Source organism: Antrostomus carolinensis, unplaced genomic scaffold, assembly GCF_000700745.2.
Source record: "Antrostomus carolinensis isolate BGI_N321 unplaced genomic scaffold, ASM70074v2 scaffold4841, whole genome shotgun sequence".
NCBI lineage: Eukaryota > Metazoa > Chordata > Aves > Caprimulgiformes > Caprimulgidae > Antrostomus > Antrostomus carolinensis.
The window spans coordinates 92,563-107,660 of record NW_010294671.1 but is presented as its reverse complement, the minus strand read 5'-3'; the positions used below and the strand labels follow the sequence as shown (position 1 = coordinate 107,660).

Genomic DNA, 15,098 nt, shown 5'->3' with positions numbered 1-15,098 from the left:
ATACTTCTGTTAAAAAAGCCTCTCATCACCCACCCATACATCATTAATATATTACAGAGCAAAACCCAAATAGGTATATATAGGTAATCGGATATAAGTTAATGAAGTTACACATATCCATGAAGTTCAGCAGATCTGTAAATATTTGAACATTCAGATCTGGTAATCTAGAGGAAGCTAACAAGTAATGCATGCTCCAAAAAAAGGTGTAGCAGGGAATAAGTGAGGGGTGTTAGAAAGCCAGGTGATTTATCCAAGAACACAGTTAGTCTTTAACAACCCTTCTTAAATATATGTAATTAAAAATCCAAACAGGTGAGAGAAATCAGTCTTCATCTAAGCTGAATTGGATGTTTAGGCTATACTGAACCATACTTCTAATATGAGCTGGCACTTTGACAGGTATTACTTATTAACTTTGAGCATTTGCAGCAGAATTTGCTTCATGTGGTATATTAAATATTACTAATACAACAGAAATATGTGCTGAGATTTTAGTTGATAGTTGCACAAAATGTCAAGAATTGGTCCTTTTTTCCTTAAAATATTTTTATACTCTTGATTCATACCTTGGCATTCCCTGGCCCTCCGGAGTTAGTCAAATTATCCACTGTAAAAAATAATTCAGCAAACGTACTCCTCTTATCATCACTCAGACACAAGCCAGTTCTGTAGAATTCCTAAAGATTTACAAAGTAGTTTATGCAGTTAAATATCATATTTTGTGTTCTTTATATTTTTTTAGTTATTTTTTCTTTATATGTTATGTTCTTTTGTGTTATTTATGTTATTGTACTCTTCAGATGCTTAATAGTCTGTCAATTTGATGTGTTCTTAATGATACAAAACTGATGTTGTTTTTTCATTCCCTGATTTGATATAATTTAGCTCCTACCTTGCATTTTTTAAGTACACTGCCAGGCTGACTGAATAATTTGAATATTCCTTTTCACTCCTGCATATATTGTTAGACAAAACCACACTAAAACTTGGAAGTGTTTTAATTTTGTTAATAATGTGGATTAAATTATCCCATTGATTTAAGTAATACAAATTAAATCTGATCCAAAAGAAATGCAATCAAGTATGCTATCTCAATTCACAGTAATGTTAAAAATCTTTATACTAAGTGATTTGCCATTTTCTCAGTCTGGCCAGTAGGATAGACTAAATAGCAAAAACATATGTTAAAAAAATCAAAATATCGAAGGTGTTCATTAAGATTTGAATCAAAATCCTCTGATTCTTCAGATTTCTGTTGATGGTAATAATTTTGATACATTGCCATTGGTAAGTGCTACTTAATAAAGCATCACTAATTTTCTCAACAGATTTTACTGATGGATGCCATTTTCTGCAAAATTTAACATACTGTCATAAAACTGAAAACAATGTTCATAAGTCCAAAACATTCTTCTGCTTTCCATCACAGTTCAGCTATATATGATATTTCAATATATGACAATTTTTTTCTGAAAGTATTTTTTAAGAAAAGACCATAATATAACAAGATTATATAACATTTTAAAATTATATTTTGGTAAGGAGAATAGCTTTAAGAATAATGAAGAAATGCCATACAAGCATTAAAGTGTATGCTGCTTTGCATGTGTGTGGAAGCTATTCTGAGCCTTCATACAATGCAACTCACAATGTCAAAAGACAATAATTAGCATTCTGCATTGTTATCAGGAAAGCTCTACATAGTTTATTGCATGTTGATTGTATTGATTACAGCTGGAGGCATTGATAGCATAAATAGAGTGTCTTTAATTAATCAGAATGCATGATTAGGTTTCCTGTTTTAAGGAGATAAACTAGCTTCTTGAAGAAGTTCCCCAAAAAAATGTTCTTTATTCAGTAAACATAAAAACACAATAAATGGGAACATAGGCCACAGTCTGCATTTCTCAGAATATTGCTGGTTGTTTCCATGCTTGGCTCTACTTGATGATGAGTAGATGAGGCAACATCTACAAATTTTTCAGGATTTTTTTTTTTTAAACTTACTCATACACTGCCTCTCTCTCTCTCTTGCACACGCATACACACACATGCTTTAGTTGCTTCCTAAAAGAACTGCAGATTTCATTGTAGAAAAGTCTGTCTTAACTGCTAGACTACAGCGTCTATCAGAATTACCACCGTCATCCCACTTTTCAGAGGTTTATCAATCAACTGCCAGTATTTACTCTCTACTACAATTTGGTCAAGAAGATTTCAGCACACATGAGATTTTTTTAAGGTTTTTTTTCAAGATTTTAGGAAAAGTTGATTTAAACATTGTTAAGTAACATGTGGAAGTAATAAACCAGTTTTTAATACATATTGTGTAAAAAGTTTCAACCTTAAAAGTAATACTAAGTCAACAGTGAATCCATAATATTGTAGTGTTTTGATTACTTGTCTTGGTGGGAGGGATTTGAATAGCAAAACTATTTGTTTTTTGTGGACATGGAGAGAAAAAAATATGAACTGAATCTAAACTGTCTTAACAGGAAATATTAAACTTCCCAACACATCTTAGTTGCCTCTGTCATAAATAAACACTCCTTTGTCTCCCTTTAGAACCCTCAAAATCCCTAGATCTTACACTTGCACCTACTAGGGAAAATAATGATTCATGTGCTAAACTAGGTGGAGCAAAATAAATATAAAGATGAAGCTGAACAACTCCTTTACATTAGAATTGACTCTAATAAATGAAGGACAAAAAGACAAAATCATCCAGCTACTCACAAATCATCCCATCTCTGATTTCTCTGACTTGATCTTTCAGGAAGACCTTCCAGAGATGAGACTTTAAACTAAAATTCATAAATTTCCTGAGTTATAAGAACTATTAATTTAACAGACATACTGGTTTAATGACACATGATTACCTCCCTCCCTCAACGTTCACTAAATGAATTGTCTCTTTCTTTTCCATCGGAGGTAATTGCCTTATTATCTTTCTTTCCTTCTTACCAACATCCTCTCTGTTTTCCAAGTGCCAACTATTTTCTTTAGAAATTCTCTGATACATATTTTATATGAAAAACACGTATCTTTAAACTCTTCTGGTTTGTGCCAGACTGCATATATATTCTAAAGCTTCTTTACTTTTCTAACTACATTTGTTGGTCTGACTGAGATAATTCTCGTTAGAAGCAAACACTGTCTTTCCTCTGTCCTTGCACCACTTTTGCTTCAGCAATCTTCCATGCAGAAATATTCTAGTTCTTCTTTGGATCTCAAACATCACTGTCTTTTTAAAAAGCTGTAGTGAATTTGGAAGAAAGGGTAGCTTGGGAAGCAGAGATGTAGATTAACACTAACGGTTCTATCTTACCTTCTCTAGAATTGCTGCAGTTTCTCCAAGAGATTGCCTTTGCTGACATTGTGTTTCAGTGCAATTGTCTGACCACGTCCTATGAGCATGGTCTTATTCTACTGTTAGACTTACGTTGGCTGATTCTGAGGCAGCACAAACCACACATGCCAGTAGCAGAAATGGAAAATATGTTCTACCGTGCCACTGGACATCATATCATGAGTTTAACTGTTATTCCTAAAAACTTTTGAAGCTTTGGTGTAAGCAAGGACTCTTTGGCTGTATTCAGGGAATGCAAATACAGTGGGTAATGATAGAGTGAGCTAATAATGAGTTGTCTAGGCAAGCATATTGCTGTGTGGGTTAGTTGTACCAGTTCTCACTGGCATTAGCTGAACAGCAGAGGAGGAGAAGGATTGGTTGGGAAGTTGTCCATATATGTGAAAATAATATGATGGTATAAAAAAATTTTGAATTATGTTTTTTACATATTGAAATGATGGAAAATTCAATATCTCTTCCTTTAAATCTGCTATACTACTTGCTGGATTTCTACACCAGCAGTTCTGTTTCCTGAGGCAGAAAATTAGTTTTTTCCGTTTTGACTGCAAACAGATAGGTGGTTGTCCCCTGATTCACCCCAGATTATGCGTACGTGCCAACAGGAGATGATGTGGAATCAATAACGAGTCTAGAAGTAGCATAAAAACTAACAAAAAAAAAAAAAGCAATTGGCATATTTTAGCAATTATAACACATGACTGAGCCTTGCCAGATTTCTGTCAGAAGCAAATCTTATATGAGATCATCAAGGCTTTTCAGAAAGTAGAAGTATATTAACCACTTACTTGTTGTTGGACAATTGAGTTGAGACAATTATAGTCTGGCAATGTAAAGAAATCTGTCAAGCTTTGGAAAATTTCATCCCTTCTAGAGGAAGCCATGGATGTTGAAGTTACCTCCACAGCTCTGGCTAATCTCCCTGGCCTCTAGCACAAGTTTGCATGTATAATGTTTTGTTTTGGAAAAGACATGGCCAGACATAAGTTGAATCAACCCCAAACCAAGTTTAATTTACTCCATAGAGCTGTGCTGTTCCCACAGCATGAAGGAAACGTAAGGGAATGTAAAGACCATTTTTCCCTTCCATTGTCTTGCCTTGCAGTCAAATAGGTTGGTCAAAAAAGATGGATCTGGTTCTATCAAAACGAGATGATTTACTGAGGTCCCTTGAATTCTGTGCTCAGATGTTAATTTGCAATTACTTATTCTCATTAATGGTTATATGGAAGCTTTACTGTGTTCTAGCTCTTTACTATTGAAGAGGAGAGAAGGGAACTTAAGGAAACATCAGCTATGCACAGTTTACAGAGATGAGTTTCATATATGAAAAGAATTACAAGATGTGGTCACCTGGACAAGGAATGTCTTAACTTTGTGATTTAGACGTGTCCTTCCAGGACTATCTTTCTCTGATTGATAGTATAATATGAGTGACTTTTTCAGTGAAAAAAACTGCAGTTCAGTTTGCAATAAAAAGCAGTAACAATAACAATAAAAACGACTGTTCTGTTTTCCTTTCTTTGAGCTATAACAATCAAAGACAGTGTATCATAAAGTGGTGTATGTGAAATGAACGTTGAACTTTGCATGAATGTATGATAACATAAAAATCATTTTTAAAAGCTATCACAAAGGAGTGTTCAGGAGAGACATAAATTGCCTATCAAATTGAACAGGTGAAGAAGGTCCGTACTCCCACCTCTATGATAAATATCCCATCAAAATTTTTTCTTTACAGAAGCAAAATAGATATGACAGCTGTGATGAGAAGAGTTCTCTGTATAGTTTTGCCAGTAGCTAAAATCATGTTACACTCAATAACAATTTTTTTATTTATAACACATGACATTTTATAGCAATAAAAAATAGTTACAAACAATTGTTTATAACATATTTACCTAACAAAGTTTTTTTTTTTCAATAGCAACAATTCTATCAACAATAAGATCCTGGCTCAATCCAATGTTTCCTTCTTAAAAACACTAGGAAACTGATCACTAATTCCATTCCTTTATTGAAATTTTTTCAAGTTAAATTAAATTATTTAATACAAATCAGCTGTCCCACAGTTCATGACCACTGAGTTGGTATTGTGCTGTTAGTGGAATCCATCTCATGTCTAAGCACAGCTCTAACTCACCAACCATCCAGAGTGTGAATAATACACCACTTTATGTCACCCTATTCCAGGGGGCTCCAAGCGCTGCCAAGTCAGTGGTAAGCAAACACATCTCTTGTGATTGTCTTTAAACCTTTTTCCTTAGAGAGGATAAGGATTTTTAAGCAAACTGACCCCCACAGTCTCTCATTGACCACAGTTTGTTCATTCCAAGTCTATTCCTCAGAATAGAGTGAGTCCTGCAGGCTTTTAAAGTATAGCTCTGTGGATTATGGATTGCACCTCATGTACACCTTTTGCTGAGAGGGCAATACCAGCTGAAATCTGCAAAGCAAACTTGACTTAAAATATAGATTTTTGGTATGAACAGAACAGGCGAAAAGACGAAGGAAGCCTTAGCATTTAATAATTGTGTTAACTGTTAAGGTTTTTTTAATCATAATAAAATCCAGCTTGATTTTGTTGCATCACACTCAACCTGCAATTTCCTTTGAAATTTTTTTTAATAGTCAAAAGAATTAGAGCAAATAGGAATACAAACTGTGCTTTTACAAATGATATTTTGATTCGTATTTTTCAGGGACTTGTTGGACATGTTCAGTCCTCCCATCATTCCTGGAAGCCACCAACAGGAGGAACACACTAAATCTTCAACAAAACAGAGTATTCCAGGTAGGAATTTATAAAGACAATCAAAAGGACCTGGATGGAAGGACATTTCTAAATGCTGTTTCTGTAGTGCTGGTACTGCCTTTTCATAGTTTTCTATACTGCTACATTTTGATTCCAAGTTCTCTTATTTATTATTAGGGGATAAATCATCTTCTGATAGAATAACATAACACAGTTGTAGTTTTCCAGTGTTCTGGCTCAATATGGATTAACTCATAAAAAATGTATCTTGTTTAAAATAAGGAATTTATGCTGGATATAAGGGATGGCAAACCTATGACAGAAAGAATGCAAAGACTAAACATTCTTATTCAGAAGCACAATTACACTTACATAAGTGATACTTCTCTTATGAAGAAAAATTTCAGATTTAGCCTTAAATGAAATCTCAGTGTGATTTCCTGAGTAAAGACTGTTGCTCAACACCTAAAGTGTTACAGGTTTTTGTTTATTAATGGTGTTTGTTTAGAGAATGCTGCAACTGGGAAGTCAACAACAATAGAGTAAAACTAACAGCTTGCTTTCTTCAAGTGCCCTTTTTTCTTATTAGCTGTCTTAGGAACAGGGTAGATATCTACATCTTTCTTCAAGTCTGGGGAATTCAATGTGAAATCTCATAAATCTGACCTGTGTGTTTGGGCTGCCCAAGGGATGAAGATGTCTCAGTGATTTACTGTCTAAAATAGATTATGCCCCTCAAATTGTCAGTGTTTTCATAAATGTATATTTGTAATTGTTTATGACAGCAAAATAGAATTTTGCTGTCAGGAAGGGACCTTGCTTTGAAGAATCAAATAACATGTTTTGTTAAGAGTCCTAAGTAAGCCAAAAAGAACTGGACAGTAATCCTTGAGTTCAAGTCATGTTGGATATAAAACTGTGATAGGTCTCTGAGAATTTTTTTATGTTAGCATTATGAAATCCAAGGCTTGCTTCAGTAAAGCTAGAATTTCTGTAAATTTTAAAAATTGCATTATTATCTTTAAAAAGGTTTTAGAAAGAATTATACCTGGGAAGTTATTCACACTAGAATTTCCAAACTGGTTTGTGTTGTTCTTAAACTCATTTTCCTTTATGCTGAAATATTTTACATCATGTGCCCGTGAGTGCACATTTGGAGAACAGAAAATCTCTATGTACCATAGCTTTTTATTTAGGCTTTTTATTTTGGTGTCTTTGTTCAGTCAAATTACATTCTGACTCATGTATATGTATGATATTTGTAATTTTGATAACTTCACACAGAAACTTTTTATCTCCAAATACTCCAGAAGTGTTGAGATGATCAAGCTTCATTTCCCCAAGAAGTTTGAGGAAATAAGAGAGAACGACAAAGTCATTCCCTCCCCAAACAGGAGAGTTTGGATTTTCTTTGAACTAGTAGACACCTTTATCTATTAAAGTGGCAGAGAAGCAGCAGAGTAATCCTAGCAGCTGTGGGTAGGGGAATCCTGATTGGCAAACTAAGGGGGCAGCTGTATGATATACAGCATCTTCAAGCAACTCCAGACCTCCCTTCCTGATTGTTTACAGTCCTTGGAAAATAATGTCCTTGCACTATACTGGGAGAAAACTGACATGGTTTTGCTCACATAAAAGATACACTTAAGTGAAACACAGATCTTTAAACATAATATGGTGGTGCATGAAAATGCAGTGCAGTGTAATACCTGTCAGATTAGATTGTACCTGTCAAACATTAGAATCTGTGTGGTTTTCTAGATATCTTGGTTGGAAAAAATCTTGATGGACCATGGTAACTAGATGGTATGGAGTATCATTTTTGAAAGAAATGCTAAATAGGTCTTTTCCTGTGATACATCTCTTGCACTACAGAAAAAAAACCTTTTTTTTCTTAATCAGTTCACTTTAGGTTAGTTGTGTGACAAAATAACTGTTTTATTATTAACGATTAAGTACCAGATCTGATCAACAAACTGAATGCTCAAATTCATTCCAGAAAATTCTACTGCCCTACTCTTTTTTTTTTTAAGTATCACATTATAAAATTAGTTATTTCTCATGTTGGGAAGGGACTTAAGTGTCACAAGATTATTTTGTGTGTGTTTGCAGTTTTTCAGTATTCTAAGTATCCCAGGATAACAAAAGCATATTATCAGTACTAAAAATCTGCAGTGAGTCATAATGTATTCAAGATATTAATTTTATCTAAAAGTATCCTTAAAGAAAAATAGACATTACAGCATTAGTATATTTATAAAAAATTTTAATTCTTACATTTAGAAAAAACCTTTAAGTTAGGGCATAACCTTGGGGAAAAAAGATTATTCATTTCTAGGAAAGCATTTTACTCTATAGTTCCTTTCTTAACATTTGCACCATCCATATTACATAGTTAAATAGGGAGGTGTGATGAGAAGTAGTCTTCTATTCAACAGGTTTCACAAGGCAATCAAGAGGAAAAATTAGGCTCATAAATATGATAAATTTACATAGATTTTTTTTTCCTTATTGGGAATTGATATTTCTGATTTATGGACAGTTTCATTCATCTTGACATAACAAGTCTTAACAAGAATGTTTCCACAGTAGGCAACAAAGGCAGAGTCGTACCTTCTCTGGAACTTTTACTTTATTGTATCTTGTTACTTGCCTTAAGATAGTGCTCTAGCACTGACCAGTCTTCATTCTTGGACTACAGCTGTTGACAGTAGTCACATGGTAACCGTGCAGTACATAATTACAGTCTAGATGTGAGCACTGCAGTTCAGTGTTCAAGGATCACATCAAAGAAAATATTAGCAGTATTCTTTTCAGCATCCCTTCTGCTGACAGCTGATCCAGTGCAGTTGACTTACATCAGGGTCAGAATATGATCCATGTATCTTAAAGTGAGATTTGCTACAAGCCATTTTCCAATATTAAAACCTTGAATACAGTGAAAATATATTTCTGTGGAAAGGGAAACTATTTATTTTAGTTCTCCAAACTGGGGTAACTATGCAAACAGTGTTAACATAATCCCAATAACAACACACTTATTTGTACATTTATTTCAGAGTTCAGGAAAAGCTGCTACATGCTTCCTCCATTCTTTGTTATCCAGGTTTAGACATGTTGAGTGAAAGCCTTCCTCCATAAAAAAAATAGTTCCCTGATTTCAGTGGGGAAGCATTTCATTTAATGTGACAGGTATTCAGAGGTACTATCTATCTTCAGTCTTTTTTCAGCTCAGAACTAAAAAATACTCATACCTCTATAATGTATATCACAGACTTCAGTTCTAGCTTAAAGTACTGTTGAATTTTGTAGTGATTTAAGAACAAAAGCTTTGATTTTGCTTTCACTGTGACATTCAAATTAAACTGCCAAGAGGTTTTTTTTTATGCAATCCTGAGCAGCTTCAACCCCAAGGTGTGGATGGTGGCAGCATAAACAGCTATGGAAATTTTGTTTGAAAGTGGCTTGTTTTTACTTTGGCTGTGGACACTTCATTCCTACATATGGTCAGGTTGCACACAATATGCCTTGTAGCACAACCATTACACATTAGTTGAGTGTTCTACAAGAATGTCACTCAATTTAATTAGTACTTCTTTTTAGGAAGTAGAAGAACAAGAGAGAGATTTTCATATGGTTTTTTTTTAGTCTGCTCAAAACTGAATACTCCATGCTGCTATTGGAAATCTGTTGCAACATCTAGAAATGCCTTAAAATGCCTTTAGGGATATTGTGAGATGCTAAAAAAAAAAATAAGACTAACTTTAAAAACAAGATATATCTAGAAAACTAATTTATCTTCTTGTTCACATGAAAATGCATGTCAGGAATTATTACTACAAAGGTATAAATCTAGCTCGTCCTGGATGCAATCTAATTCTAATTTGGTATAAATTCAAGGCATACAGGGAAAAAGCTATACTCCTGATAAGTCTGGAGAATTTCTTATTCCTAAATCAAACCATGGAGTATATTGAGAGGCCAGTTCCAAGGTAAAGAGGGAGCAAGATTTAACCTTAGAGAAGAGAATCATTTTGAAGAGAAGCATAGGCAGGGAAAAGCGAAATAATAAAAGGAAGACTTCAGTGGAAATAACAACATGGTTTCAGGTGAAAATTAAGGCTATGTGAGGGAATGAGGCATGAATACCATTTGCTTGTGTACTATGATCTGAAGTGTAGAAAAAGACATTCAGTTCTATGCCTTCTTTCTACACTGCATGATTTTTCCCAAGAGCTATCCAAACAAAATATCTCAGTTAAATTCATTTCGCTTACCAGACCTGATTAAGTACCCACAGCAGAGAGGGCAACAATTTAGCATTACCTTTTTACCTTTGGTTACAGTAAAAGACAGTTTCTTTCTGATGGCATTTGTTAATGCTACTGAGGAAACAAAAATGAAATATCTTCTGAAATGATAAAGTGCACACTACTTCTCTGTGCATTAAATGCACCAACCTGCTTTCTGGTCTCTAGATAATGTATCCTATATATCGTTGTGTGATCCTGGCTGTAAATAGATTCTGAGCATTGTGAAAGTGCTGCTGTTAGCATAACAGACCATTACTTATTATGAAGTGTTAGGGCATACAAAGCATTCCGTTTGTATTAGCAGTCTGAGAACAAGATGAACATTTATGATGAAATTCAAGATACAGATTGCTTTCAACTGTGAATTATTTCCTGTCAAAAAGCTATAGATCATATAACTTAGATTTAGCTTATATAAAAGACAGGCAGGTTTAGAAAAGGAGCTACAACATATAAAATGTCTGTAATAAAAGTCTGTATGGCTTTATCAGTATATTTTAGGCTAAGGATTCATTTCTGTTACCTGAAAACATTCTTGCATTTTATGTAACTTTAGACAACCTAGATTTAAAAATTTTATTGTCTGAAAGAATCTTATTTCCTCTCTGATACTGGAAGATCTTTTGTATAGCTGCACCTATACTGGACATTTAGGTAATGTACTAGATACCAGACATTCAAATTCTTTCATTCTTACAGGCCTTAAGTAGGCACTGACTGTCTTTGTGCTAAAACATTATGGTTTAAGAAGGTCATTGAGAAAAATATCCCTTAGGAATACTTTGATCCACTTTCAGTAAAGGTACCTCTGGTGCTCCATAGAGCTTTGTAAAGTCCAGTTGTTAAGCAAACTTGGACTGACATCGTTTCACCTCAGCTAAATACAGGTATTCAGAAATAGAGTAAAAATGTGAATGGCTGTTATCTTGAAGGTGACAATTTAGAAGTCAAAGACTGCACGCTTTAAAGAAAAACTCTGTCACATCTGGCAGAAAGGTTTTACCATGATATTGTCTAAGTGAATAAGAGTGATTCATTCTTACTTTTCACACTTAACACAGGTGAAGATGACTGCAATGCTGAAGAAGATGAGAAAGTTTTGACTCTTTTGTATGATCCATGTCTGAACTGTTACTTTGATCCAAATTCTGGAAAGTACTATGAATTGGCATAGTCAGATCATGAGATGATATCATTTTGTATACAGAGTAGGTTTTTCTTTTAACTGTTTGTAAAGTGTGACTGAGCTGTGTAATTTATCATGTAACTTAAAACTTGAATTAACTAATAGTTTTGCAAACAAATTAATATATTTTGTAAATAGTGTCTTATTTTTATAGTTTTGTATTAAGTTGTAATGCAGTGGAAAAATCACATAACATAAAAGTTCCTTGTGACTACAACATTTATTTGTTAGTCTAATTTATTTCCGATTTTCAGACATTCTGTATGGAAACAAATGAAACTGAATCGAGAAGGTTTGAAGTGTTTATCTGTAAATTATGGTTTTACTCAAATAAAAAAAAAATCATTACTGGTTTACTGTGTATTTTAATTGGTTCTGAGCTATCTTATTCTTTGTGCTCTTAAGATATACAGTATCTTGTTCAAAGGCCTCCATTTCATAAGCTCCCTCTCTCCCTTTAGTCATCAGAGAAAGCAGTATTTTCCTCATCTTCAAGAAATTCTCTACTGTTGCACATTATAGTAATGGGATGATGTCAAAGCTGTAGGGTGGTACCGTGTGTGCAGTGTGGTGCACTGTAAGGTGTGTGCATGGGCAGCTTATAAATCTAGACCACAACAGGGTAAATATGGCAGGCTCCAAGAGTACCAGCTACTGTCTACTTTACTGATGTAATTTAACATAGGACTGAAGAGCAGTTAGAGTGATTGCTTCAACACTCAAAAACTGGAGCCTTGTTTCATGTAAGGCAAGAAGGTGTGTGTATGATTCATATACGAAGCTGTACTCGGCATGTTGCTCTTACACATTAGTATTAGTTTTTCCGTTACACTTTGCAATAAAAGAATATAGTTTATTTAACCCATCTGTATCAGGTTCCAGTTAAGTTTTCATTGAGGATCCTAAAATTCCAACTCAGAATTTTAAATTACCTGCATCACCATGCAATTTTTTTTTCCTATGGTACATAAAATATCCCTATTGACCATGGAGAAAGACTATAGATGTAAACCAGACCATACATAGCTTTTGAAAATGAAATCATTATATGAAATAAATAAAATACTGTACTGGAGACATGTCAGGCTTTGTCTGCTCTAAATACCAGTTAGCCTGATCCTGATGTTTCTGCATTGCCATGGCTCCTACTTGGCTCCAGCTGCCTGGTATTGAAGCAAAGGTGTCAGGTAGGAGTTGCCCATGAAACAAGAAGTCCAAAGAGTTGTGTCATAATGGAATTGAGTTAGTGGAACAGCTTTGGAGTCCACCAGTTCAGTACATAACAGTTTTTCTGGAGACAATTGAAGGGAATGGCAAAATCATGTGGCAAAAATGATCTATAGGCATTGCTGGTGATTCCTGTTCTAAGTTTCCACTTGATTATATCCAGTGCTATTCCACTGTAATTATTTGCAAACTGATTACTCAGTGAATTTTTAAGAATAATGTATTTGAATGTCATAAAGTGAGCTTAGTAAGCTCACTGGCAAGTGATTTAAAATTATGATGTCTGTAAATTATACATAATTATGGATCCTAGTTAATGAATATCCTAGAATCAATTGAAATGCAGTTGTTAATAGTGACTTGGCATAAGATCAGATTGTGTATTTGGCTTCTGTGGCAGGTACAAACATATCATCACAAATTGATTGAAGTAAGAGGAGCACTGAAATCCACAGGAAGACAGATACTGTGTTGACATAATTTACTTACCCTGCCTTAGCCTGTTTCTCCCAGAAAGATTTGTACCTGTTCTTGCTAAAGCCATAATCAGTTTAAAAGTTCAATGAAATAATAATTTTGACCTTCAAAAATCAGATGTAGCTTGTGCATGCTTGTGCGTATCTAACCACCTTATTTTTAGCATTGTTTAGCAATCAGGACCATGCTCCCTATATCTGTGCAAGGGCTATTTAAAATGTGATGTTAATTTTGCTTTCATAGCTGCACGTCTCACAGGAGTGCTCGAATGTCCTAGTAGGGCACCATTGTGAATCCAAACTGATTCTACTGAGACAACTGCTCAGTTTGGGGGAAAAAAAATAAAAATAAAAAATACATAGTGGCTGCAGACTGGTGTGTGCTGTTTACGAGGCAGAAGCCTGCAAAGGTCCAATGGATTGTCTGCCAGTGCCTGTCTGAGTTCAGAGCAGGGAATCACTGCATGACATACAAAAGTGAACCAGTGGACATCCAAAGCCTGGACAAAAGTGAGTCCCTGGGGACTCCATGCTCTTATCCCCACCTTTAGTGAGATAAGGAGGCAGGCGGGCAGTGACACTGGGTCCAGGGTGAGTCTGTTGTTCAGACAGGTTCATAGGCAAGTCCAGATACACACTGTTTTCCTGTCAGTAGCACAGCAGTATTTTATAGGTAAGTCCTGATTTACAAAATCAGCAGTTTGGGATCCTTGCCCTTTGTGTTCTAGTTAGCAGCTTTGTGCCCTCAACATCCATGGGGATTGATTGCCGTAATGCTGTGAACAACACCTGTGAGCTGAGCGGGACGAAAGGCTGAGCTACAAGGACTGTAAGTTTTGCTCTCAATGTTTTTCTTAATCATCATCCTGTGAACCTAGAACTAAAGCACTGCTGGCACGCAGCATGCTTTTCGTTTAGCCAATTTGTCAAAGCCAGCATTTATGGCAAGCGATGAAGAACACAGAGATTTGCTCATAACAGTCCTGTGCAATGTTTTAGTCCATGAGAATCACATAGTTGTCACTAGAGCGTGCTTTCCAACAGGTAAAAAGACCTGTGTCTGGGCATAAAGTTTCAGGTTAATGAAACTGCAGGAATTACTTTCTACAGGTCCAGCATCAGTTATGATTTGGGGAACAGAAATTTTGAAATGCAGTAAATTTTAGTAGCTTTATTAATGTTTCTTAGATGTGCATTGAAAATAAAGGAACTGAACTTAGCTTGGTAGAGCTGCTGGAGTCAGCAGATCACAAGTCAATCAATTGGCCTTTCAGATTTTTTTATGTTCCTTATACACGTGAGGTGTGACAGACATCTCTGCTTTGTTTCCAGTTGCTAAAAAACACTGTTAACCAGATTGCAGACAGTTGAGAAGGGAGAAGAAATCTTTAAAATCCTTCTTAGCCACAGCCCAGAGCAGTGTGTTTTTATGTCATTGGAATGATTCTCCCCATTTCTCTCATTCTTTTTGCCTTAGGTCCATCTACCAAGGTTTTCTCTGAAGCCCAAGCAAATAACCAAGTTTCAGTGTTTAGATCTCTGTGGGCTGCAGCAGCATTGAGTTGCAGCTCACAGACAGCCTGGTCCATGTGAGCATCAGCATGGATTCCTCCAAGCAGCTGCTAGGACTTTGTCATCTTTGATCTCGTAGTGCTGTCACTTGTACCCAGGTGCTGCGTGTGTGTGCAAGCCTCATTATGCCAAACAAAGAACACTCTGTCCTAAGGAGCTTACAGTAGGACATCAATATTGATTTTTCCCCTCTGCT

General features: G+C 35.2%; 1 protein-coding gene across 1 annotated transcript in view; it reads left to right on the top strand.

Moving 5' to 3' along the window:
- Positions 1 to 11,615, top strand: part of CFAP20DC (CFAP20 domain containing) — a 68,763-nt gene extending 57,148 nt beyond the window's left edge. The window contains exons 16-17 of the mRNA XM_029087403.1: positions 6,076 to 6,167; positions 11,503 to 11,615. Coding sequence (XP_028943236.1) covers positions 6,076 to 6,167; positions 11,503 to 11,615 — 205 coding nt within the window. The remainder of the gene's footprint in view (positions 1 to 6,075; positions 6,168 to 11,502) is intronic.
- Positions 11,616 to 15,098: the final 3,483 nt, after the last annotated feature.